This window comes from Equus asinus, chromosome 25 (genome assembly GCF_041296235.1).
Source record: "Equus asinus isolate D_3611 breed Donkey chromosome 25, EquAss-T2T_v2, whole genome shotgun sequence".
NCBI classification, from domain to species: Eukaryota; Metazoa; Chordata; class Mammalia; order Perissodactyla; family Equidae; genus Equus; species Equus asinus.
The window spans coordinates 16,093,270-16,116,726 of record NC_091814.1 but is presented as its reverse complement, the minus strand read 5'-3'; the positions used below and the strand labels follow the sequence as shown (position 1 = coordinate 16,116,726).

Below are 23,457 nucleotides of genomic sequence, written 5' to 3'. Positions count from 1 at the left end.
ATTCCCCATCAACATTTCATCTAACAGTTTTACTCACTGATGATAATTGCCTGACTCAATTATTTCATCAGGGGTTGCAAAGTGGTGATTTTCCGACTCTATCATTCCTTTCTTATTCATTAACTGGAAGTCTGTTGTAAAGAAGAACTTTCCCTCATCAACTAGGATGACTTGGTAACCCTGAAATACAATTTGCACAGGAAACATACAGCCCGGAAATACAATTCACACAAGGATAAGTGCTTAGCTCTTTCCTTTAATTGCCAGTTTTCAGAATAAGGAGTTGGTGCTGTATCCTGTGTGTTTCTCTCCCTCTCCCTTTATCCTCCCTGCCCCATTTAGTATCACTCCGAACAGCTACATTTTGTACATTCAATGTTTCAAGTGCATTCTTCAATCTCTTTGACGTTCACATTGCCTTGTTATAGGCAGTGGGAACTCTATGTCCTTTTGCTGTTACCTCATTCTTTGGTCTCTTTACTTTCTGGCACAAGATACCCCGAGGTTCATCTTGAGTATTTCCTGCCCCAGACCTGGAATCAGCCTTCCCTCTAAGGAGCTGGGCACTGGGAGATCTCATGGCTGGCACACTATCCATTACTTTTAGGCTTTTTCAGTGACATTACAAGATTTTTACTTCACTTCTTTTATTTTATACTTATATCATTTTCTTCTCTTGCTCTGGAAACAGTGACTCCTAATATATGCATTATTATACAATATGCCATAAGATAGTTTCAAATAATAACACCAATACTACGATTAACAAGCACACTACAAAATAAAATGTAGCATATCTTTATATCTCTATTTGTCCTTATGGGAAAACTAACTCTTGCAATATTCTCCCTGTCCAAAAAATAGACAAACTGTACTTTATGAAGACTTAAAACCTTTGTGTTTCAAAGGACGCCATCAAGGAAGTGAAAAAACAGCACACCGAATGAGAGAAAATATTTGCGAACCATACATCTGACAGAAAACTCGAGTCCAAAATATACAAAAAAACTCTTACAACTCAACAACAAAAAGGCAAATAACCCAGTTAAAAAACAAGGAAAGAGTTTGAATAGACCTTTCTCCAAAGAAAAGATGCAAACGGCCAGTAAGCACACGAAAAGATGGTCAACATTATTAGCCAGGGAAATGCAGATCAAAACCACAGTAACAGGGGCCGCCCAGGGGCGCAGCAGTTAAGTGTGCACCTTCCACTTTGGCGACCTGGGTTCACCAGTTCGGATCCCGGGTGCGGACATGTCACCGCTTGGCAAGCCATGCTGTGGTAGGCGTTCCACATATAGAGGATGATGGGCACGGATGTTAGCTCAGGGCCAGTCTTCCTTAGTGAAAAGAGGAGGATTGGCAGCAGTTAGCTCAGAACTGATCTTCCTCAAAAAAAAAAAGAAAAGAAAATATATGTCCACACAAAAACTTGTACATGAATGTTCATAGCAGTATTATTCAAATAGCAAAAGAATAGAAATAGCCCAAATGTCTATCAACTGAGGAATGGATACGTTATGGTATATCCTTCCAATAGAATATTATTCAGCCACAAAAAGGAACGAAGTCCTGAGCCATGCCACAACAGGGAAGCACCTTGAAAACATTATACTAAGTCAAAGCCACACACAAAAGGTCACTTACTCTATGATTCCACTTATAGGAAATATCCAGACTAGATAAATCCGTACAGAGAGAATGCAGATTGGTAGTTGTCCAGGGCCTGGGGGAGGAGGTTATGGAGAGAAACCGCTTAATGGCTAAGGACTTTTACTTTGGAATAATGGAAATGTTTTGGAACTAGAGGCAGTGATTGCACATTATGAATGTATTAAATGTCACTGGATGTTCACGTTAAAATGGTTCATTTTATGTCATGTGAATTTTACCTCACCAAATTGGTAAAATAAGAAAGGAGTGAAATCGTGACACATGCTACAACACGGATGAAGCTTGATAACATGCTAAATGAAAGCAGCCAGACACAAACGGCCACATATTCTCTGATTCCATTTAAGTGAAACGTCCAGAATAGGCAAATCCATAGACACAGAAAGTCGCTTAGTGGTTTCCAGGGACTGGGGTGAGGGGGGAATGGATAGTGACTGCTAACGGGTAGGCATTTCTTTTGGGGGTGATGAAAATGTTCTGAATTAGCAGCGGCTATGGTTGCACAGATTTATGAATATACTAAAACCACTGAACTTTACACTTCAAAAAGCTGAATTTTATGGATTTTATGGTATATGAATTATACCTCGAGTAAAAAAAATGTCCTCCCCTCCTTTGTCCCAAAGACGCCCAAAGAAGAGAAGTCCAGGTACGTTGGCCCCACCCCTCCGCTCGTCTTTTCGTTTTCCCGGGAGCTCGGAGAGCGGCCGCGGCGCGCAAGTGCGCAGGCGCCCTTCCGGGTCGGAAGGCGCGAGGGGCTCGCCCCGCCCACGCGGGGGTGACTCCTCCCACCCCGGGCCCGCCCCTCCCTCGCGGGGGTCCCGGGCGCCCCCAGCGAGGCCCTGCCGCCGCCGCGTTGCGGCGTTGCTCCAGCCTGCAATCTCAGGCAGCGCCCGAGGCCCGGGACTTGGTGCCAAGCCCCCCAGAGAGCGATCATTAAGCGTCGCCCGAGGGCCCCCGACCTCCCTGGCAGCCGCCCCCCATCCCCCGTCCCCGCGCCCCGGCGCCGGCGCGGGCCTCGTCCCCTGGGCGCGGGGAAATCTGCGGCCCCGGCCGGGAGGACCAGGCCCCGGAGCGCGGGTTGCGGAGCGCTTCTGCCCAGGGCCGCGTGGGGTCTCTGTCACAGCTGCTCAGCTCTGCTTTTGAGTCGTGAAAGCACCTAGAAAGGCATGAGGTGGCCTGTTCCAGCAAAACTCCGATGGACGCTGAAAGCTGAATCCCATGTAATTTTTACATGTCGTGAAGTCATCTTTTGTTTTCTCAGTCATGTAAAAATATAAAAACCAGTGCAGCCACTATGGAAAACAGTATGGAGATTCCTCAAAAAACTAAAGAAAGAACTAACATATCTACTCAGACAACTTGAAATCAACAATCCAAAGTAACATATGCACCCCTATGTTCACTGCAGCACTATTCACAATAGCCAAGACATGGAAACAATCCAAATGCCCATTGACTGATGACTGGATAAAGATGTGGTGGGTGTGTATATATATATATATATATATATATATATATATAGTATACATATGTATACACACACACAGTGGAATACTACTAAGCCATAAAAAAGACAAAACCATCCCATTTGCAACAACATGGATGGGCCTGGAGGGAATTATGCTAAGTGAAATAAGCTGGACTGGGATAGACACACCAAATGCTTTCACTCATATGTGGAATATGAACAAGCACATGGACAAAGAAAACAGTTCAGTGGTTACCAGGGGAAAGGGGATAGGGGGTGAGCACAGGGGGTGAAGGGGAGCACCTATGTGGGGACAGACAAGAAATAATATACAACTGAAATTTCACAATGATGTAAACTATTAAGAACTCAATTATATATATATATGCACCATTCTTAACTGGCTGGCTGTAAAGAAAGCCAGGCAGTGTGGTTTGCTGCCCCCAGGGCCTTTACGGGTCCCTCAATTTGTCAGATGCCCCGGGGAATCCACAGACACAGCACTGAGACTGGCCATGACTGGAGGCAGGGGTGACACAAGTTCCCGGGTCCCCGCCCTCCAGCCACATCCCTGAGCGGAGCACCAGCCTCCTGAGAGGGGACAGCACCACCTGAGGACTGATCTAGTCCATCTTCACAAATTATCTCCTAATTCCATTTTATTTTACACCAAAGGATATTTTGTAGGAGAACAATTCTTTTCAAGTTTATTTTTAATTGTGATAAATGGAAAACCTAATTCTTTTGGATCACAGGTCTGCCTTCTTGCAGCCTTCAATTTCTGCCAGTAGTTACAGCCTCTGTGGCAAAGCCGGCTCAGAGCCGAGGCTCGGTCTGGAGGATGGAAGGCCAGCCCCGGACACCTGGCTCCACTGATTGGCCCAGAACTCCCCCCTCGGAGCTGTCCTTGCTGAAGTGCAGACACCCAAGAGCAGGCGCCACACAGATCCACCCGCCATGTTACACTCGGCATCTGCAGGTCTGCAGAGCGAGGTGTGGGAGAGGAGTTAGGCCAGCACTGTTCAGTAGAAATACAACCTGGTTCATATTTAATTCTGAATTTTCTAGTAGCTACATTTACAAAAGTCCAAATAAACAAGTGAAATTCATTTTAATATATTTTATTTAACCCAATACATCCAAAATAGTATTTCGACATACAAGCAATAAAGACAATTATTACGGAAATATTTTAATTCTTTTTTTTGGAACTAAGTCTTTGGAACCTGGTATTTTACACTTATAGCACGTCTCGCTTCAGACAGGCCCCATTTCAAGCCCTCCATAAGCACGTGCGGCTAGCGGCCACCCTAGTGGACAGTGCAGATTTAGACCCAATGAAACAGGGATTGTGGGGGCAAGAACGGGCTGAGTGATCCCATGAGGGAGGACAAGGCTGCTCAGCTCAGAGTCCTGGGAAACCTGGGCTGAGTTGAGGTTGTAAGAGGGCAGCTGTGGGAGGCACCGCCTGTAGCCACGTGACGCGCCTACCCACCGCATCCCACCCCCTGCCACCCCCAGGCACACCCTAACTACTGCATGCCTCTTGGGGTGGATGAGAGGGGTGAGCAGCAGAATGGGCCAGACTCCTCATTTATTGGTCAGTGTGTGAAGATGTCACCCACCCTCAGCGTGTGCTTCAATTAGTCTGTTGGTGATTCCGAATTGGGTTTGTTGGTGGAGGCCGGGGCAAGGTGTACGTTTTGGAGCAGGAGGGTGAGCCATCTGAGACCCACAGTTGGTGGGGGAGCGCGTCCCCTGACCTCACAGGTTGGGGAGAGGACTTGGGAGGGGAGAGATAAAGTTGACGCCTCATTAGGGGGCCGAGGAGAGGCCTTTTTCCTTTTGATCCCCCCATCCCTCCTGCACCACACGCACACACAGGCTCCGAGCCCTGCTCCAAGGAGGGGCTTCAGTCAAACTCTCCCAGAACCTGAGGGGCCCCTACCTGGGCTGCTACTTCTGGGAATGTATGACTAAGATTAGATAAAATTAGGAACATCTGAGTTGGGGGCTGAGTGGCCCCCCCCCCCTTCCATCCCCTCTGACTGGCTTATCAAAGAGCTGTGAGGGGAGAGGGTGCCTAGAGTATCTTTTTCCCCAAAATCAGACCTTGGTTTCGCCTGGCTGAGACTCCTCCCCAGGCCCCAACCACACCTGAGTCTGTGGAGATGCTTCCACTGGCCACGGGGGCGCGTCTCCATGCCTCTGTCCACCTCTGCCACTGAGCAAACCCCTCAGGCCCGCCAGCTCCCCAGAGAGAGCAGCGGGGCCCCGTGCTCAGGGAGTGACTGGGGCGGTTGCACACAGAACAGATATCAGTCACCAGGGGTTCTCCAAGGACAAGGATCCCACAGGGCCCCTGAGAGGAACAATAACGAGGCCCAGACACTGAGCTCGGCCCCCATAAACTCCGGGCAGGAGTGCAGGGGCTCTGTGCCAGGAGAAAACATCAGAGGCAAGCGGAGCAACAGACAGCCAGGGAAGAGGGATACTGTAGATCAGAAAGGCAGAGGCAGACTGGTTCCAGCCCCATTTATTACAAAATAATGGTTACAAGTCTGGTATAGAAAAGATCCCTGCTAGCCCCCATACACCTGCCGTGCCCCCGCCCCACGAAGTCCCTTCCTCAGGCGCCTCGGCACGCAGGGCTCTCAGATGCGAAGGTCCCCAGCCAGGAGGGCATGGTACCGGGCAGGGGTGAGGGGCACGTAGCCGCCCCCAGCCTGGTCCAGAATGTAGAGCGGGTCAGACAGTACGCTGGGGTCAAAGCCCTCCTTTGCCATCCGAACCTTCTGCTGCTTGAAGGTCTCTGTGGTGGCCAGAGACTCCTGGGGAGGGGACGTCAGAGGGAGCTGTAGAAAGGGTACTCTGCCCAGGTGGTTCAGGCGAGTTCCCTGCATTTGTTAAGGGGCAGGTCTGGGGAAAGGGCGTGAACAAGGTCAGGGTTTAGGGGAGCGGGTGACAGGGAAGGGAGGAAGCCAGGTCTGGAGGAGGGGTACAGGGAGCAAAGGGGGTGAATGCCTGTGTCTGGGAAGGAAATGTTCTTTCTCTTCACAGGGTGTATGACATGGGGGTCCCTTTGTGGGGCTTGGGAGCCACTGACCACTGCGGATATTTGGGGTGAGGGGTTGGAGCAGGAGTGGCTGGTTACCTGGAGCCTTAGGAATCGAGGCCGGGCATAAGGTGGCAAGTTCTCGGAAACATGGGCATAGAGCTGCTGAAGGTCCAAAGAGTGGGGGGGACGCAGAACCAAGGCTGCCATTCCAGCCCTGCCTTCATGCCCTGGGTGGTGGGGCAGGTGGGGGCAGGGTCAGCTGCAGTGGCTGACCACCACAAGGCCTCATGTTCCCTGCACCCGAGGAACACCCACCCATTCAGGGTGGTGGGCCGGGTGCCCCCTGCCTCCCATGCCTCGGCACCTGGCACAGTGACTCCGTAGACGTTCACCTCCTGAAGAAAATCCAGGGCCTCCAAGGCCTCTGCCACCTCAGTCGTGGCCACATTCTCCCCCTTCCACCTGCCAGAGAGCAGAGATGTAACACTGGGAGTCAGAGGTCAGGGCCTTATGAGCTGGGTGGGGAGAGAAAGAGGTCAGGGATGAGGGGAGGGCGCAGATGGTCACAGGGCAGCAGGGTTTGCAGGTGTGAGGTGAGAGGTTGGATGAGGAGCTGGGCTGGGGCGGGAGGTTAGGGCGGGGAGGTTAGGGGCTTTGGGCACAGAGATGAGATGCCCAGGAAAGGACTCAGGAGGTTATGGACAGATACCTGAAGGTGTCTCCAGTCCGGTCATGGAAGCGAAGAAAGCCTTCATCATCGCAGACCAAGAGGTCCCCAGTGTTGAAGAAAACATCCCCAGGCCGGAAGACATCCTTCAGCAGCTTTCCGCGGGCCAGCTCTGGCCCCCCAGCGTAGCCCAGGAATGGGGACTGCTGGTTCACAGGGGCCACCAGCAGCCCTGGCTCACCTGGCAGAGTCATTGGGGTCAGGGGTGGCTGCCTCTGACTCCACTCTCCAATTCCAACCTTCCTTTGCCAGCTCCACCACCCCCGCCCACTCCACCTGAGGACAAACCTGGAGATGTGGTCACACAGTGCCCTCGGGTGTCCCGGATCGGCTCCCCTGTGGTGACATCATAGCGAATCAAAGAGAAGGGGAAGACATGCTGGGGAAGGGAGACCAGGCCAAGGTCATTTCAGTTGCATGAGCCCCTCCGCGCCAGCCCCTCCCCAGTGCCTTGGGTCCTCCAGTTCCCTCCCCGCTACTCACCTTGTAAAGCCAGGAGGCGCGTCCCACAGCGCCTGGCCGTCCTGTGTAGTTGAAAGTGGCCACGTTGCCCTCTGTCAGACCATACGTCTCCAGCACCTGCAGGGGCCCGAAGCGCCGCACGAAACGCTCCCAGGTGTCTGGGCGCAGCCCGCTGCCCACCGCCAGCCGGACCTTATGTCCACGTTCTGCCTTGGTCTGAGAGGAGTCGGGAGATCGGCAGGAGCTTCAATACCCAGATGCCAGCTCCCCAAAGAGAAGTTCTGTTTCCCACTCCCCAGAAGCCCCTTGCACTATGTCCTCCGTCAGATGCCCTCAGCATCAGCTGTCCTCCCACCCCAGGCTCCTTCCCACCCTGCCACTTTCCTCTCCTTGCTTCCTCTCCCTCCAGCGTCCTGACAGCTGTCTCAGTGTCTCCCATCCACTGCCCATCTGCCTGCCTCGGCTCTGCCCGGGATCTGTGCCCACGTACCGGGGGCTGGTTGACGAGGTATCGGCATAATTCCCCAATGTACTGGAACACTGTCACCCTGTGCTGCTGGCAGTCCTCCCAGAACTGACCAGCTGAGAACTTGGACTTCAGCACCACGGTGGCCCCTGCCAGAAGCGGGGAGGAAGAGGAGGAAGGAGGTGATTTTAAAGGCTTCCACGGGAGCCCTGACCCCCTCCTTCCCAGACACTAGCCTTCACTGTAGTGCGGTGCCCGGGAAGGCCCTGCTGTGACATTCGATTCTCTACCCTGAAGGACTCAGGAAGCATCCCCAGGTGAGCACACCACACAGATACTTAATAAATGGTTGCTGGAACAAACACGTGCTGGGGGACTGAGTGGAGGGTTAGGGTGGGGGACACTGACCAATGCCCAGGCAGCCCACAATGCCCAACAGGGAGCCAGACATGTGGTAGAGTGGGAGGGTGAGGTAGATGACGTCCTCCTGGTGGGCGCCGCACAGCTGGTAGAAGCCCTGGCATTGCAGGATCTTCAGATGACTGATCCGAGCAGCCTTGGGGAGGCCTGCGGGGTGGGGGTCGGGAGATCAGGGGAAGGACCCGACCTCCAAGCCCTGCCTCTCTCTTGGCCCCTGCTGGGTTTCCCACAGAAAGAGGCGGAGGCAAGACTGAAGCCGAGAAGAAGGGCGGCCAGGAAATGTGGGAAGTTTGGGGAGGTGGAGAAATGAAGAGGGGTGGGAGGTTGGCGAGAGAGAGGATATGGCCGCTGGGATTAGCATCCTCTTGGGCGGGGGGGAGTTGGAGGGGTAGCCGGGGAACTGAGGAGGTCACAGTTCCTGTTCCCTTCTTCCTCTGTCATAGTTTCTGGGAGGTAAGCACGGTGTCCAGCCCTCACCCGTGGTGCCAGAGGTGAAGATGTACAGACACGTGTCCATTATGCTCTGGGGGGCAGAGAGGGCCCCAGGCACCGGCCCACCCACTTCAGCCGATGCCTCAGCCAGCAAGTCGCTGATTCCAGCAGGATGGGTTTCCGGACCTGCAGCCCACAGGCGGAGCCCCATGGCTCTCAGGGCCGGCAGGTCGGGCTCCAGGGACTCCAGGAACTCTGGATGGGGTGGGAAAGCACAGCTCGGTCGACTCGACCGCTACGGAGAGGCCTTCCTCACCCCTTAGCCCATTGCCCCCGGCCCCCGCCCCTCCTTGCTCCGCACTGTTCTTGGGTGAAGGTGAAGACTACGGACGACCCGTCACGGATCTGGGACCTGGAGCCCGACTCTTCGGGAATCCTTGGGAACTAAAGACCCAGCTGCATCCTTTCACAAACCCAGGGACTCATATCTCCACTCACCTTTTCAGAACCCCAGAGATAGCTCTGCCTCCCTGCGAGCCCCGACCCTTCCCTGACACGCCCCTTTCTGCGGCTGGTCCCGCCCCCGTCGGGTGGGCGCTGCAGCCTTACCTGGCGCCAGCACTAGCGCGCGCGCACCGCAGCTGCGGAGACAGTGCAGTAGGGGACCCCGGCGCAGGGCGGTGGGTACAAAGGCCGTGCGCAGGCCAGCCTTGGCCAGCCCGAACCAGAGCCACAGGAACTCTGGGCAGGCGGGGAGGAGCAGCGCCACGGTGGCCCCAGGTGCCAGAGGGGCAGCGGTTTCTCCAGCTCCGGCCGCGCCATCCCCTTCCCACACCGCCGGCGCCGCGCCGCTTCCGGCCGCCGCGTCTCGGGCGCCGTGCGACGCCCGCTCTCCTTCCCCGGCGCCCCCTGCGCCGCCGCCGGGCCCCCAGTCCCAGCCTCGAGCACGCAGGAAGGCACGCGCCACCCGGTTGCTCTCGCTCTCGGCCTCCGCGTAGCTAAAGCGCCGCGCGCCGTGAATGAGAAAGGTGTGCGCGGGGCGCTGCCGAGCCAGTTGCGCGAGGCGCCAGGCCAGGCTGCAGCCCCCCTCGGGACCTTCCGGGTCGGCGGCCGCCGCGGCCAGGGCGCGCGCTCGAAGAGCCCGTTTGCAACGTAGAGCGCGCACCGCGAAGGCCAAGTCTGCCGCGAGCCAGCGCAACTGCGGCCAGAGGTGCAGCTTCAGCAGCAGCAGCGGCAGCAGCAGCAGCAGGGGCAGCAGCAGGAGGGCGGCCATGGTGCCCTCTTCCTCGACTCGGCCTCGTCTGGTCCCAGCCGCTTGCAAACAGCCTGGATACTCCCTTCCCAAAAACTGGGGCCGCTCGTTCCTGCTCTTAGACCTCTCCTTCCCGGGAGCGCGCGTGCGCTGGCACACGCCCCTTCCCACCCAGCTTCCCCCCTCCCCACGGGCGGCGAGCAGAGGCCGGGGAGGAGTGCGTGTGACAGGGGCGGCCCCGCACTCTTGGCCCTCCCCAAGACTATGCCCCGCCCTGGACGCGCTCCCTCCGGGACTCCCCGCAGCCCGCACCCTACCAGGTCCTAGTCAGCGCTGAAGCCTTTCCTCAATCCTTGGGTCGTGTCCCAGTTTAGGTTCTTTCTCCTCAAGGGCAGTTTAGGCAACTGGCTAGACTTTGAAGTCCTGGTCTGATTTGGCTCCCAGTCCATCTTTCCCTCTTCTATCCCTTTTTCCACCCGTGATGGGAGGGTGCCACTGCTCTCCCAAGAAAGACTGAAGAACTCAGCCCCTTGCCTGTTTGGAGCTGCAAGTCCCGGCAAGAGAGCCAGACCCGTGCCCTCCCTCCAGCTGCCAGCTGCAGCAGCAACCCCAGGGGATGGGGTGGTGGGGGCAAGAGTTAAGTAGGGGAAAGGTGGAGGCCCAGACAGATTCCTGGAGAGGCCACGGTGGAGGCCCCTCCCTTTGGGCAAGGGTACAATAATTAGGGCCAGCCAGCAAATGCTTTCCATCCTGGTTTTAATTGGGGCAGAGGAAACTGGGAAGGAGCGAGGAAGGAAAAGGGGGCCTTAGGCGGTTTAGACCTTTCAAAGGAAAGAGTAGCAGCTTTGAGATGCGGGAGAACCTGGATTCTGTACAAGACACATGTGCAGGCTGAAATAGGAGGTGCTGTCTGCAGTCAGCCCAAACTTCACTCCTCTCCCCTCAGCCTGCCACCCAACCTCCCTGGACCGCCAGGGCACAAAAGCAGAGCCAAGGAGCTCTTTTCTGCTGGTACCCATGGCTCAGCAAGTGGCCAGACTGGAAGAAAGAGGGTTCTTTCTCCCTGGTACCTGAATCCTCTCTGCCAGGCACCTCGTCTCCTTCCAGAGAGAGGGAGCAGCCCTCAGCCCCGCGGTGAGGCCTCCAGTAGCTGCAAGCACAGACTGACTAAGCTGGAGGATGGCAAGCACTAGCTTTTGGAAGCCTCTAGTTTCTTGAGATGAGTAAGGACAGACCTCAGCCTATGAGGAGATGGTGCTGGCATCAATTTCTGCCTGGACAGGTCAGTGCCTGGCCCAGGCCACCAGCGGCAGCAGGAAGGATGGGGGGCAAAGCCAAGCACCTTGTGCTCCAGGCAAGAAGGGGGGCAGGCAGGAAGGGAAAAGGGGGCAGTTGTGAAGCCACAAGGAGCGTTGCCAATTAAATGGCACTACCTGCACGTGCACAGGGTGAGTGGGGGCAGCAACTCTGGCACAAAAGAGGTTCTGGCTTGTTTTATTGTCATTTAAAAACAATGTTTAAAACACGATTATCTCTGCCAAAAGAAAAGAAAAGAAAGAAACAAAAGACAGAATCAAAGAAGTGGGACCATTTGACAGTTCTGTGGAGGGTGTCTCTGCCTCCCCGGGGCCCTGGCCCAGCCTGAGGTGCCAACCACAGGCCAACACAAGCCTCCAGGGCACACCAGGTCGGGCTGTAGCCTCCCTCTCGGGTTCCTGCCTGAACACTGGTGGCATTTGCAGCCTGACCACGTCACTGGTTAAATGCCCGTGTCGTACTGGTGTATGGAGAGCGACTGTAATGCCTGCTCAGAGCACATCAAGACCTGAAAGGGGGGTGGGAAGGGGCGCCACACACTGAGTCTTTACTCTCGTTCTGGCCTCTCTGGCCAGCTCCCCTTTGCCATTTCTCTTCTATTTCGAAATAGCTCTTTGGGAGGCTGGGGGAGGGGGCGGGGGGCTGAGAACTTCCACCACAGCCCAGTTTTGCACAGCCTCTGGCTTCAGTGGGAACCCGAGTATCGGTGGGAGCAGCAGTGTGACGGGGCCGGAGGCCCCCAGAGAGAAGGGAGGAGGGGCTGGGGGCTGCATGGCAGCTCTCAGGCTGGGCCAGAGGAGGCAGCACGGCCTTCCCACCGGGTGAGCTTTGGGATGGGGAGAGGGTATTTCACCCACTATCTCCCCAGCCCCTAATAACCTGTGATTCACCAAGTAGGGGAGGGCAGTCCAACTGGGGATGGGATGGGGAGCACAGGGCCTCAGTCACTGTCAGACCCCACTGCAGAGGACCCTTTCCGTTTCCGCTTGGTGGGCTTCGGTTTCGTGTCTTCTTCCTCCTGGAAGAGATGGGGGTGGGGATCAGTAGCCTGGGCAGCTGCTGGGCCCAACTCCACCTGCACCCCACAGCTCCTGCCCCTCCCGTGCATGGCTAGGGGTCTCACCGAGGCACTGCTGGAGCCTGACTCTTCCTCAGCATTGGGGGGCTGTGTGGCATTCTTTCGACTTCGGGGGCTGGACAGAGCTGCTTTTCGCCGGCTCTTGGGTGGCTTGGTGGAAGAGTCCTCATATTCCTCGGCCAGGGAGAACAGATCGCTGAACCTGCGGGAGAGGAGCATGAGCTCTCAGAGCGGGGGCAGCCTGGCCCTATGGCCGCCCTTCCGACCGTTTCTCTGCTCCACACCCAGGTCTCTATTTCTCCTCAACCCCATGGTCTTGCTGGTCATTAAGTCTGTGTCCCCCGCAGGCCCCCCCAGCCCCCAGGCCTTCTCCCACTACTTCCCAAGGCCAAAAGCGCAAGGAGCCTCACTTCATCTTGTGGGCTTCATCACAGCTTGCCTGGACATGCTGCAGAGCCTGCAGAATTGGGGTCTGGCTAAAAACTAGAGGGAAAAGGAAGGGAGAGCAGGAAAGGAAGAACAATGAGATGTCTGGGGCTTATTCAATGGTACCCAAGAGGTATTTTCTCCTGCCCCCACCCCACTCGGCTCCAGGGGTGGTCTGAGCCAAAGCAGCATGGTGCATGCCAGACTCAGAGAGGGCTGGGAAGCATACAGTTCTGCTTGGTGTTGGTTAGGTTAAGACGCAGGTTGTCCAAGTGCTCCAGGATCTGCTCCAGAGTCAGCTGGGCCAGCTTGCTGCTGGAGCTCCTCAGGCTGTGGGGAAGTCAGAGAGCGAGAGTCTGAACTTGAGGTGAGGGCTCCAGGAGTGGGAGACACCCTCCCCCATCAGGGTCCCACCTTAAGACAGAGAGAGGCAGACTATCCAGGGAGGGGGAGAGGAGGACTGGGAGGGGGGGAGTGGGGGAAGGGAGGTGTGCCTAGATCAGGGACCAGCCACAGGGCACTAGGAAAAGAGGGGAAGGGGCCACAGTGGTCCTGCATGCTATGTAGCTTCGGACCACTAGATGTCGCCCACAAACCAGGCAGAGATCGCACTGGACTGCCCTGGTGGAGCTGTGGACAGCGGGCAGCCCTGGCCTGGAGGGTCTCCACAGGGCCCATGTCCCACCTCTGCCTCTTGCGTGGGAGGCTGTTGTTCTTAATGAGCAGGGACTTGATGTGCTCGGCCAGCAGCTCATCGTGCTTCATGCACCAGTGCCGCAGGATGCTGGTGGTGAACTGGTCGTCAGGGTGGCATGGCCGGCTCAGCACCATCTTCACCATCTCCTCGCTGGGCCTGGGGGTATAAGAGGGGCGGTGGGCAACTGCTCGCACAGCTGGCCTCAGGCACCGCTGGATCTCTCCCACCTACTTACTTGCCAAACCCCAGCCTCCCCATCCCTGTTCCACACGCGTCTCGCTGTAGCCTCCTACTCTCACATCCCTCTCCCTCTTCACTTTGGGCCAAGGAATGCCTGGGTTCATTGTTTGCGGAAGCCAGGAGACAAGAAGTGAGATTCTTCAGTTTCTGTGGTAGTAGAAGGTGCGTGCATGTGTGTTGGGAGGAGGCCCATCAAATATCCCCTACTTTGCCCAGAACAGTCAGGAATTGGGCCAGGGAGGCAAGAGGACCAGCATGTGGTGTGTGGACGCCCCCTAGCCCTGCCCAGCCAAGGAAGGCGCAGGAGACGGGGCTGGGAAGCCACAGCCCCACCCAGCCCTCCACCTGCCCACTTCCTTCAGGACACTCTGTCCCGCTTCTAGTCTCTCAGGCGAGAGAGGAGAAAAGGGGGAAGGCAGGCAAGGAGATAGGAAGGAAAGGATACACAGCTGTTGCCCCATTTATCTGGGGCTGTTGGAAAAGCGCCTGTGATAGAGGGAGGGGGGTGTGTGGCCCCTCTGTGCTGACCCTCCCCCTCTTGGATTAGCCATGTTGTGGCCTCAGGAGCGTGGGGGAGGGGAGCAGCCACCGGGGATTAGAACTGCTGTGGCAGCAGGAAACAGGGATGTCCGGTCCCCACCTCCGAGGGCAGCTCCTGGTGGGCAGGGGGGTAAAGTCGAGAGGAAGCCCAGATCCCAGGAGAGCTGCTTATTTGTAAATCACCTTGGGGGAAGGGCAGAATAAGCAGATGTCAACAACAGGAAAAAACATGGCCAAAGGAGCAAGACAGAAGCCCTTTATATGGCAGCATCTCTTGGCATGTTGGGATGAGGAGCTAAAGAGCCCCTGGGGTGGAACTCACTTCTCTCTTCGGAGCTGGAGCAGAAGACAGGACAGGGCCTCTGGGTGCTCTGTGGGGGAAGGGTAGAGGGTGTTCAGAGGAATGCATAAAAACAGGAAAAAATCCTGGCACCTCTCCCATCCCCAACCACTGGAAGGAGCAAGGACAATCTTCCACAAGGGACAGGAAGAACATCCCCCACCCAACTCCCATAAAATCCCCAGCCACCTGAGCCCCAGCCCCGTGCCGGGCGCAGAGTGGGCCTGCAGGAGTCATCTAAAGGGCAGGAGCGACCGACAGGGCGCCCGCCCTTCCACCCTTCGGTGGGAAGGGGAGCAGTGGATCTGGCTCAGCTAGAAGCCTAGAGGCCTCTAGGACCAGGAGTGTCCTCTCCCCCATGCTCTCTACCCACAGCACTACTCACCTTTGTATTTGAGGTGCTGCAGGATGGGGATTATGGTCTCCAGGGGGATGTTGTGGGCCAGGAAGAGCTGCCAGGCACAGTACTGCTCAAAGGTTTCCCAGTCCAGGCTCTGGACTGCAAGAGACAGAGAAGAAACATATTCTCTCTCTCTCTCATGCACATACACAGAGGGCCAATGCACTGACTACCAGCACTGCAAGCAGGGATGGTACAGGGGCGGGGACAGTGGTCCTAAGTCTACAGATACTTTCTCTTTCCACACAAAGCGCAGTCCCAAAGCCTTCGCAGAGCTTCTGTCCTCCCATCAGCCCCGGGGGGGTGGGGGGGGTGGTGGAGGGGCAAAGATAAGTCTTCCATTTTACAGAGCAAGAAATAGGAATCCAGAGAGACACTGCCCAAGACCACACAGCAGGGTGGAGTGACATTCTATCCCATTGTCAGCCCCAGAACCAGTTTTCCTGTTACTAGAAAATACACAGGGCTGCCCACCCGTCCCCCTTCTCCCAGGGTACCTAAGGGTTTGCTCACTTACTGAGTATGTTGAGGACCGAGTCTTTTCGAAACATGACCAGGTTCCCCATCATCACATGGCAGACCAGCTCCTGGAGCTGAGGAAGAAGGCAGAACCCACTGGTTCTAAGAGGCCAGGAAGACATTATGGAAGGAGAAGCAGCAGGGCTCACACAGGGAAACCCTGAGGAAGTGACAGCCTAGTTTAAAGGGATGGGGAGGAACTGACACATGATGGATGCCAGGTCTCTGAAGGATGGAGGGGCTGCTAAAGGAGCAACAGGCCTGAGTGGTAACCACAGGCATATTTGGGGCAAAAATAGTTAAGGAAAACCACCCCTCATGCTCTGATGGCAGAGGGAGAATGGGCAACTTCTCTCCCTGGCCATAGTCCAGGCCCCTGAGCCATCCCAGCCTGGGCCTGAGGAGGAGGAGAGGGCCACACGAGCTGAGCTCTGGACTGTAGGTGTGGGTGGAAGGACTCTTCAGTGCTAAGCTTCCTCTTTCATGGATGCGGCAACTGAGTGGAGAGGAGGAACAGAAATGGGATCCCAGTTCAGGCCTGAGAATGGACACATGCAAAGCTATAGCCTCTCAGGGACACACGCATGGTGGAAAGGTCAAACAGAAATGGTCTGACCATTTTCATTCTGAGCCAAGGGGAAGGCCAGTTGAGAGCTAAAAAACAGCCCCCTGACTTTCCCTGTGGACTGGAATGCCCAAAGAATATGGAGAATAAGGGGAACTCCAGGGGGCCTGGCGCAGCCCCAGCCTGCCTCCCTGGGGCTCCACGTTCCTTCCAGCCCTCACGGCCTAATGTGCACACAGCAGCAGGCAGGAGCAGTGTGCCTGTTCAGCACAGGCTCCCTATCTGCAGGCCTAGCGGGGGCAGAGGCCCTGATTTCCCCAGTCCCGCCTCCCAGGCCTCTCGGGTGCAGCCCTGTGTTCACCTGTGCAGAGTCAATAACAGCCACGATCATGTTCAGCAGCTCCCCGCTCCGCAAGGTCTCATCTGGAAACTGGAGAGACAGAGAGAGAAACTAGGGCAGGAGTCCAGGTGCGCCCCCTGGCTTTCACCTCATAACCCGTCCCCTTTCCTCACCACATGCCCAGGGGACAGCTGGGTTAGCCAGACATAAATCCCGAAACAGAGATCTGACAGCTATGAAGCTGGGAATCTAATCCTTGAAGAACCCAAGTTTTGTTGTGTGTGTGTGCACACCACGAGGAGTGTGTGTGTGTGTGTTTAAGGAAAGGAGTGGGGCGCTACCTAGAGACAAAGCTACAGCCGGAAGGGATGGGACACGACGGTCAGTTCTGTGAGGGAGTGGAGACGCAACAAGCATTTGCGTCTCTGGCAGCAAAGAAATCCAATCTATGACTCTCGTCCAAAGAAGAGAAGGTCCAAAGAGTGTTTGGGGTGTGTGAGGGGAGTTGGGGGGTAGGCAGGACCCGTTCTGGAGAGGCAAGTTCACCAAGGAGGGAGCAGGGAGGAAACTGCCATCTGCTGGGCATCGGCACCCTCCTCCCTCCAGTTTCTGGCTGAGGTCACAGTCCCTCCTGTCAGGCCCACACCCAGTGCTCTGATTTCCCTGTTCCTGGGAAAGTTCACTGAGAGAAGGAAGAGCCGACACCTCCTCCTATGTCCCAGTTCCCAGAGGAGACTGTGAGCGGGCCAGGGACATGAAAGCCGAGTCTTCGCTACAGAGGCCCTGGTCTTTGAGAATCATTAGAGAGGATCCGAGGGTCAGCCATCAGACAGCAAGAGGGCTTGGGATATGTGAACATGGATCTGGTTGGGGAACCTGTCCCGGGGTCCAGAAGATGGGGCCAAAGCCAAGAAGCCGAGTTTAGAGGCCCAGGCCCCAACTCACACCACAGACAAAGCACAGGATAGGAGTTCTGGTGGTTTTAAATATTGTTCAACCTTTAATAAAGAGAGGTGGAAGGAGGGGACAACTGTGGTGTGGGAAGAGATGGTCCACCGAGGTCAGTGGGGCTGGGCAGAGGGTCAGGGCTGTGTGCAATGAGATAGGGCAGTCTCCCGTGAGCGTGCCCTGCACTGCACCCCATCCCATGGATACAGGTAGAGGCACTGACCTCCGTGTAGATGGAGGGTGTGAGGTGGCAGAGTAGCCGCACATCATCCTCTTGGCAGGCCTTCATGTCCATCATTAGGCAGGTGTGCAGATCACCCAGCTGGGTGGCCTGGGCAAACGACTCGTACAGGTTCATCTTCCCTGCAGCGGCTTTGCTGCAAGACCAGTTGGGCCTAAGCCAGCAGCCCAAGCCTAGGACCCAGTACCCAGCTTCCAACGTCCCTCAGCAGACGCCCACTCCAGAATCCCTTGCCCTGGATGCCCAGGGCTAATCTGTCTAATGGCCCTCCCCTGCCTTCCCTAAGGGCGTGACAACTTAGAGGAACCAGGAGACACTTGTTTTTCCCCATCTTTCCCCAGTGCTCCAGACAGGGCTCTGACCACAATTAGTGAAGCTACTAACTGGTGAGAGTCAAGAACAGGAGAGAGGGAGCTCAGGTCAGGCTAGAGGAAGCCTTCTCTCCTGCACGAGAGCAGTAACACATGGCGACCCCCACTTCACACCATATAAAAAACTTAACTCAGAATGGGTTATAGGGCTAAATACAGGAACCAAAACTATACAACTCTTAGAAGAAAACATAGGAGTAAATTTTCATGATACCGAAAGCACGAGTGACAAAAGAAAAAATAAACTAGACTTTATCAAAATTTAAAACTTTTTGGGGTTGGCCCAGTGGTGTAGTGGTTAAGTTTGTGTGTTCCACTTCAGTGGCCTGGGGTTCACAGGTTTGGATCCCAGGCATGGACCTACACATTGCTCATCAAGCCATGCTGTGGCAGCGTCTCACACACAAAACAGAGGAAGATTGGCACAGATGTTAGCTCAGGGGCAATCTTCCTCATGAAAAGAGAAAAAAAGTTAAACTTTTGTGTTTCAAAGGATGCCATCAAGAAAGTGAAAAGAAAACCCAGAGAATGGTAGAAAATATTTGCAAACCACATATTTGATAAGAGACTTTTATCTAGAACGTATAAAGAACTATTAAAAATCAACAATAAAAAGACAAATAACCCAACTCAAAAATAGGAGATCTAATAGACATTTCTCCAAAGAAAATATACAAATAGCCAGTAAGATGCTCAACATCATTAGCTACCAGGGAAATGCAAATCAAACCCATAGTGAGATACCACTTCACACTCAGGACAGCTAGAATCAAAAAGTCAGACAATAACAAGGGTTGGGGAGCATGGGGACAAATTAGAACTCCCACACATTGCTGATGGGAATGTATGATGGTGGCAGTCACTTTGGAAAATAGTTTAGCATTTCCTCACAAACTTAAAAATAGTTTGACCCAGCAATTCCATCCTTAGGCATATACCCAGGAAAACTGAAAACAAGTCCATGCAAAAATTTGTAGATGAATGCTGATAGCAGCTCTGTTCACAACAGACTTAAAAATGGAAAGGACGCAAATGTCCATCAACAGGTGAATGGATAAAAAATTGTGGTATATCCATACAATGGAGTATTATTTGGTCATGAAAAGGAATGAAGTACTGATGATACATGCTACAAGGGTGATAAAACTCAAAAGCATCATGCTAAGTGAAAAAAAGTCAGTCAGGAAAATCGCAGATGGTATGATTCCACTTAGATGAAATATCCAGAATAAGTAAATCTGGAGACAGAAAGCACAGCAGTGGTTGACAGGCGTGAGTGAAAGGGAGAACGGGAAAATGGCAGCCAATGGGCAGGGATTTCTTTTTGGGGTGATGAAAATGTTCTAAGTTAGACAGTAGTGATAGTCGTATGACTTTGTAAATATACTAAAAAGCACTCAATTGTACACTTTAAAGCTGTTATTTAAAAAAAAAAAGCACACACATGGAAGGCTCTGCTGATAACAGCCAAGGGTGAGGGAATGGACCTACAGTAGGAGAGAGGCTCTCCAGGAAGCTTCCTGCCGCCTTCTTAATGTGGGGACCATACGCACCTGGCCCTCAGGTAGTAGAGCAGGTGGTAGCCAATTTTGGGCTGCTTCTGATAGAGCTCGGAGAGAAGGTCCAGAAGCAGAGAGAAGCTGCTGTTGTCTTCCTGCATCTGGCATAGGTTCCTGGGGGTGTGAGATGGGAGGAAAGCAGCAGAGCTTCACCTAGGGCGGACTCTCCTATGGAGCCCTGGGGTGGCATGGGCTGTCTTTGCCCACTGCACACCCCTGCCTTCCTGGAAAGGGAGTCCCATTACCCGAGGACTGAAGTGGACGCGTGCCGACAGAGGGGACGGTGACGGGTCAACATCTCCTACAGTCGATGCTTACCTAAATATTAGGTAGAGAGGCTTCCCCACAGATTCCTCCAGGGACCTACAAGAGGAGGGTGATACATGAGAGTCGATGTGACCCCAGGAAGGGCGGGCTGCAGGCAGACATCATGGATGACCAGCTTGAGGCTAGATGCCAGCCTGCTCCTTTCCTAGACTAAGGTAAACTGCTGCTGCCCCAGAGGCTCGGTCAGGGAAAGCAGGTTCCTAATATGCAACCACAACCTGGGTTGTCCTCGTCACTCAAAGAGAGATTCCTGCCCTTCAGGGAGGGTCCAGGCAAGGGTCCGACCCCACCGGAAGCAGCAAAGGCTGGGGCTGCTGGGCGCAGTGGCAGGAGTAGGACACACAGGGAAGGAGGGGTGCCAGCCCACCGCCCTGATACGCTCAGCATTCAGCAGGCAAAAATAAGTCCTTCTTTAAATAAATTAGTATGTGGGAGAATAAAAACAAGTGAACAAATTATTCTTCTCAAGTCCACAGCAAGGTGCCTCTTGGACTCAGGCTATCAGAGCATCCTTCTGGCTCCCTGAGGCCTGGGGGGATAGTCAGGAAAGATGAGCCTTACTCCTCGGTGATCTCCTCAGGCAGCACCTCCCCTCGGAAGTGGGCCTTGAAGAGCTCCTGTAGGCAGGAGGCAAGGACGGACAGCTGCTCCGAGTCAAAGTCTTCCTGGGTAGGGAGATGGGGGGGAGGGGGGGGGGGCGGTTATCACCATCCAGACCCAAGCCTTCCTGCCCCCACTACCCAGAGCCCTGAACTCATCTGCTTCCACTTCTAGGATCAGCAAGCCCCTCCCCGCATCAGAGGGGACCCATCTGGGGGAGGGGAAGGAGGGAGACAGCTGTCTGGGGGGCTCTCAGCTGTGCAGGCTGGGCTGCTTCCTCGCTAAGTAGGGGGTTCCTCACCTCCAAGACCTGGTCCACGATTTCCTGCATGACCTCACACTGGGCCTCTGTATCACTGCAGTGCAGAAGCGAGAGGAAATCTCAGGGACGTAAATGATAGAGGGCAGGACACACACCCAGAACAGTGTGCACAAGCACACTCACGCACAGAGAGAAAACAAAGGAGCTCTGTGTGAATCCAGGCTTGGTGGGGAAGCTTTTAGGGCAGGATTTTTTGCTCTCTGGGCACAGGTCCAAAGAGAAGGGAAATCCCCACAATCCTGCTTCAGATCTCAGAGGTTCTTCTCCTCAGAACCAATGGAGGGAGACCTCGGCGTGCTGGGGAGCAAGGCTGCCCCACTCCCAGCCCACACCTCCCAACCTAAACTGCAGAAGCATCTCTCGTGCAGCTTCAGCCACCTCTCCGTACACCCACTGCGTCCCCTCCAAGACCATCCTGCTACCCCACTAAGCACCAGGTGGAAAGCCTGGGACAGGAGCTCCCACCTGCCCTTCTGTAGCTGGAGCACTTTGTCCCTTAGGGACTCATCCAACTGGTCAAGGTAAGGGGTGATATCGACTGGCTCCTCCACAACTGTCTCCTTGATAGGGTGGAAGCGAAACTCTCTCTTCTTTCCTGGGAGGGATTTAGGAAAGATGCCACTTTGCCCAGACACCAGCAACAGAGGCAGCCCCTGCGCAATGTGCTCCTCCTCACACGCATGTGGTCCGCATTGTTCGCTCAGTGCTGTGGGAGCACCTGAAGCGCTTCCCTGAGCATGTGCCTGCCCTAGCCCTGGGAAGCAAACGACAGCAGGGGCCACTTCTCCCGTTTGCCCTCTTGCTTCAGTGCTAAGTGCAGGGCTCTGCACCATGGAGTCCCATCCAAACAAAACTAACAAAACTATCTCATAGGGTAAAGGCGACAGAGAGACCAGAGGCTGCTCCAGCCAACTGGCCCTCTTGAAGTTGACACCCCCCACCGAACTACCTTTGCTGCCAGCCTCACCTTTGCTATTGAGATCCTCCTCATCATCACTGAAGGCTGCCTCTGCATTGTCATAGCAACTCTCATCCTTATCTGACATATGGTTGTCCATCTCCATGGAAACTGGCTCCTCAATTTTGACTTGGGAGTAAAGAAAGACAAGGCATTTGATGGGCTCCCACGTCCTCTAATATGACCCATGCTTCTGGGAAGGGGAGACCAGAGGGCAAGTGGGAGAACAAGGAGTTTATAACCTAAATGGAATATGGACCCTGGAAGGACAAACGTCTTGTCCTCACAACCCTCTAGGACTTGCAAGGGGATTTGCCGGGAATAAGAAAGCACAGGACATGACTCCTCTATGCTCAGCTCAGGATCAGCGAGCAGATAAGACTGGGACAGTCCTAAGTGCTCTTTAATTTAAAACCAAGTTGGGACATTCAGCTTGGCTGAAGCCCTTACCCTAAAACAAAAATGTGTGTGTGTGTGTCTGGAACTGGGAACAAGATTTGAGACCCAACCTGATGACCTCTCATCAGGGGCCAGGGCCCAGGGCTGGGAAGAGAGAAGAGATGGGCAAAGCTAACGTGAGATGCGCATATTCCATGAAAGCCTTCTAGCTACTGAGGAGAGCTCAGTAAGAGAAAAGACAGGAGTGAAGAGAGCAAGAGAGATCAGGGAAAGTCAAATAAGATGAGACGGAGATGGAGAGCCAAAGGCGGCAACACAAAAATGAATAAAATGAGAAGCCGGGGAAGGAGGAGCTGAACTGGAGAGTGTTGGAGAGGTGGAGAACTGCACAAGGACGACATCCTAAACGGGGGCCCTGAATGTCTCCATCCCTCTTTTGAAACAAGGGATGGGATGGGAGCGTTCCATACCTTCCACAGGTGGGCTGGGCGAACTGCAGAACTCAGGAAACTTCTCCCTCAGCATTGCCCGCAGCTCCTTATCCAATTTAGGGTTGTCAAATAGAGGAGCCAAATGCCTAATGGGAAACATGAAAGGTCAGCATCAGAGCTCCCCACTTCTAACTCACCATGGAGTTGAAGAGCTAGGTCTAAGCCCAGCCAGTATAACTGGGCCATACTCAGATCCTCAGAAAGGTCGCCAGGGGACAGGGGAGGCACGTGACGCCTTCTGTAATATGACGGCAGGAGAGAAACTCCTCTGACTTAAGAGAACATGCCCAGCAGCCTGAGGTGGAGCCAGGACTTTTTACACCTCTCAAGGGGAAGGGTCAGCAGTGGTTTGGCACTTTCTGGAAGTGCCTGACCAAGGGAAAAATGAGAAAGCACCTCCCCCTACCCCAGAGACTCCTCAAGTCCTTACGCCAAGACCCGTTTCTCCACAATGTGGTTGAGGGAGGAAAAGACACCCTGTCGCACGTGGCCCTCCAGAGGCGGGTAGAAGTTGGGGATGATCTAGGAGGGAAGAGGGGAAGGAGAGAATGAGAACAGGACTTGCCAGCCAGAGTGTTCTGCTGAATTAGACCTAAACAGCTGCCTCAGTTTTGATCAGGGGACATTGGGGAGTATGGCTGCAGAAAAAACTGGAAAGTTTCGGACCATTCCAAGCTGCTAAAATGGGAAACTCTTACTAGAACTGCTCCTCAAGGAGACTACATTCTACGTGAAGTCATCATCCCCAAGGCTGAGAGACTCCATGGAGACATGGGAAGGTCCAGCTGGAGACAGTGGGAATATGGAAGGGAGGCGT

General features: G+C 54.5%; 2 protein-coding genes across 4 annotated transcripts in view; both read right to left on the bottom strand.

The window, feature by feature from the left end:
- Window positions 1–4,272: 4,272 nt before the first annotated feature.
- SLC27A3 (solute carrier family 27 member 3) lies at window positions 4,273–10,125 on the bottom strand. Of its 2 annotated transcripts, XM_014864949.3 has the most exons (10): window positions 9,320–10,125; window positions 8,756–8,965; window positions 8,267–8,425; window positions 7,883–8,007; window positions 7,414–7,608; window positions 7,219–7,309; window positions 6,913–7,111; window positions 6,568–6,665; window positions 6,300–6,430; window positions 4,273–5,976 (listed from the first exon to the last, which is right to left on the bottom strand). In XM_014864949.3, the coding sequence occupies exons 1-10, from the start codon at window positions 9,981–9,983 to the stop codon at window positions 5,800–5,802; spliced, it is 2,049 nt and encodes a 682-aa protein (XP_014720435.2). In that variant the 5' UTR covers window positions 9,984–10,125; the 3' UTR covers window positions 4,273–5,799. The 2 variants fall into 2 exon arrangements, with proteins under 2 accessions (XP_014720435.2, XP_070353142.1); XM_070497041.1 differs by lacking the exon at window positions 8,267–8,425.
- A 577-nt stretch (window positions 10,126–10,702) lies between these two features.
- The window catches only part of INTS3 (integrator complex subunit 3), a 37,092-nt gene continuing 24,337 nt past the window's right edge, over window positions 10,703–23,457 (bottom strand). For both annotated transcript variants that reach the window (XM_014864948.3, XM_070497040.1), the window contains 18 exons: window positions 23,071–23,162; window positions 22,620–22,726; window positions 21,760–21,879; window positions 21,258–21,387; window positions 20,772–20,826; window positions 20,432–20,535; window positions 19,862–19,906; window positions 19,538–19,657; window positions 17,596–17,749; window positions 16,446–16,514; window positions 15,518–15,593; window positions 14,986–15,099; window positions 14,583–14,631; window positions 13,469–13,636; window positions 13,013–13,113; window positions 12,768–12,840; window positions 12,403–12,559; window positions 10,703–12,297 (listed from right to left, as the gene is read on the bottom strand). In XM_014864948.3, coding sequence (XP_014720434.1) covers window positions 12,220–12,297; window positions 12,403–12,559; window positions 12,768–12,840; window positions 13,013–13,113; window positions 13,469–13,636; window positions 14,583–14,631; window positions 14,986–15,099; window positions 15,518–15,593; window positions 16,446–16,514; window positions 17,596–17,749; window positions 19,538–19,657; window positions 19,862–19,906; window positions 20,432–20,535; window positions 20,772–20,826; window positions 21,258–21,387; window positions 21,760–21,879; window positions 22,620–22,726; window positions 23,071–23,162 — 1,812 coding nt within the window. In that variant the 3' untranslated portion in view covers window positions 10,703–12,219. The remainder of the gene's footprint in view (window positions 12,298–12,402; window positions 12,560–12,767; window positions 12,841–13,012; window positions 13,114–13,468; window positions 13,637–14,582; window positions 14,632–14,985; window positions 15,100–15,517; window positions 15,594–16,445; window positions 16,515–17,595; window positions 17,750–19,537; window positions 19,658–19,861; window positions 19,907–20,431; window positions 20,536–20,771; window positions 20,827–21,257; window positions 21,388–21,759; window positions 21,880–22,619; window positions 22,727–23,070; window positions 23,163–23,457) is intronic.

Coding starts and splice junctions, on each gene's coding strand:
- SLC27A3 (XM_014864949.3), bottom strand. CDS start 9,983: ATGGCCGCCCTCCTGCTGCTGCCCCTGCTGCTGCTGCTGCCGCTGCTG. Junction 7,609..7,882: donor ACCTCGTCAACCAGCCCCCG/GTACGTGGGCAC, acceptor GACTCCTCTCAG/ACCAAGGCAGAACGTGGACA. Junction 6,431..6,567: donor CTACGGAGTCACTGTGCCAG/GTGCCGAGGCAT, acceptor CCCACCACCCAG/GGCATGAAGGCAGGGCTGGA.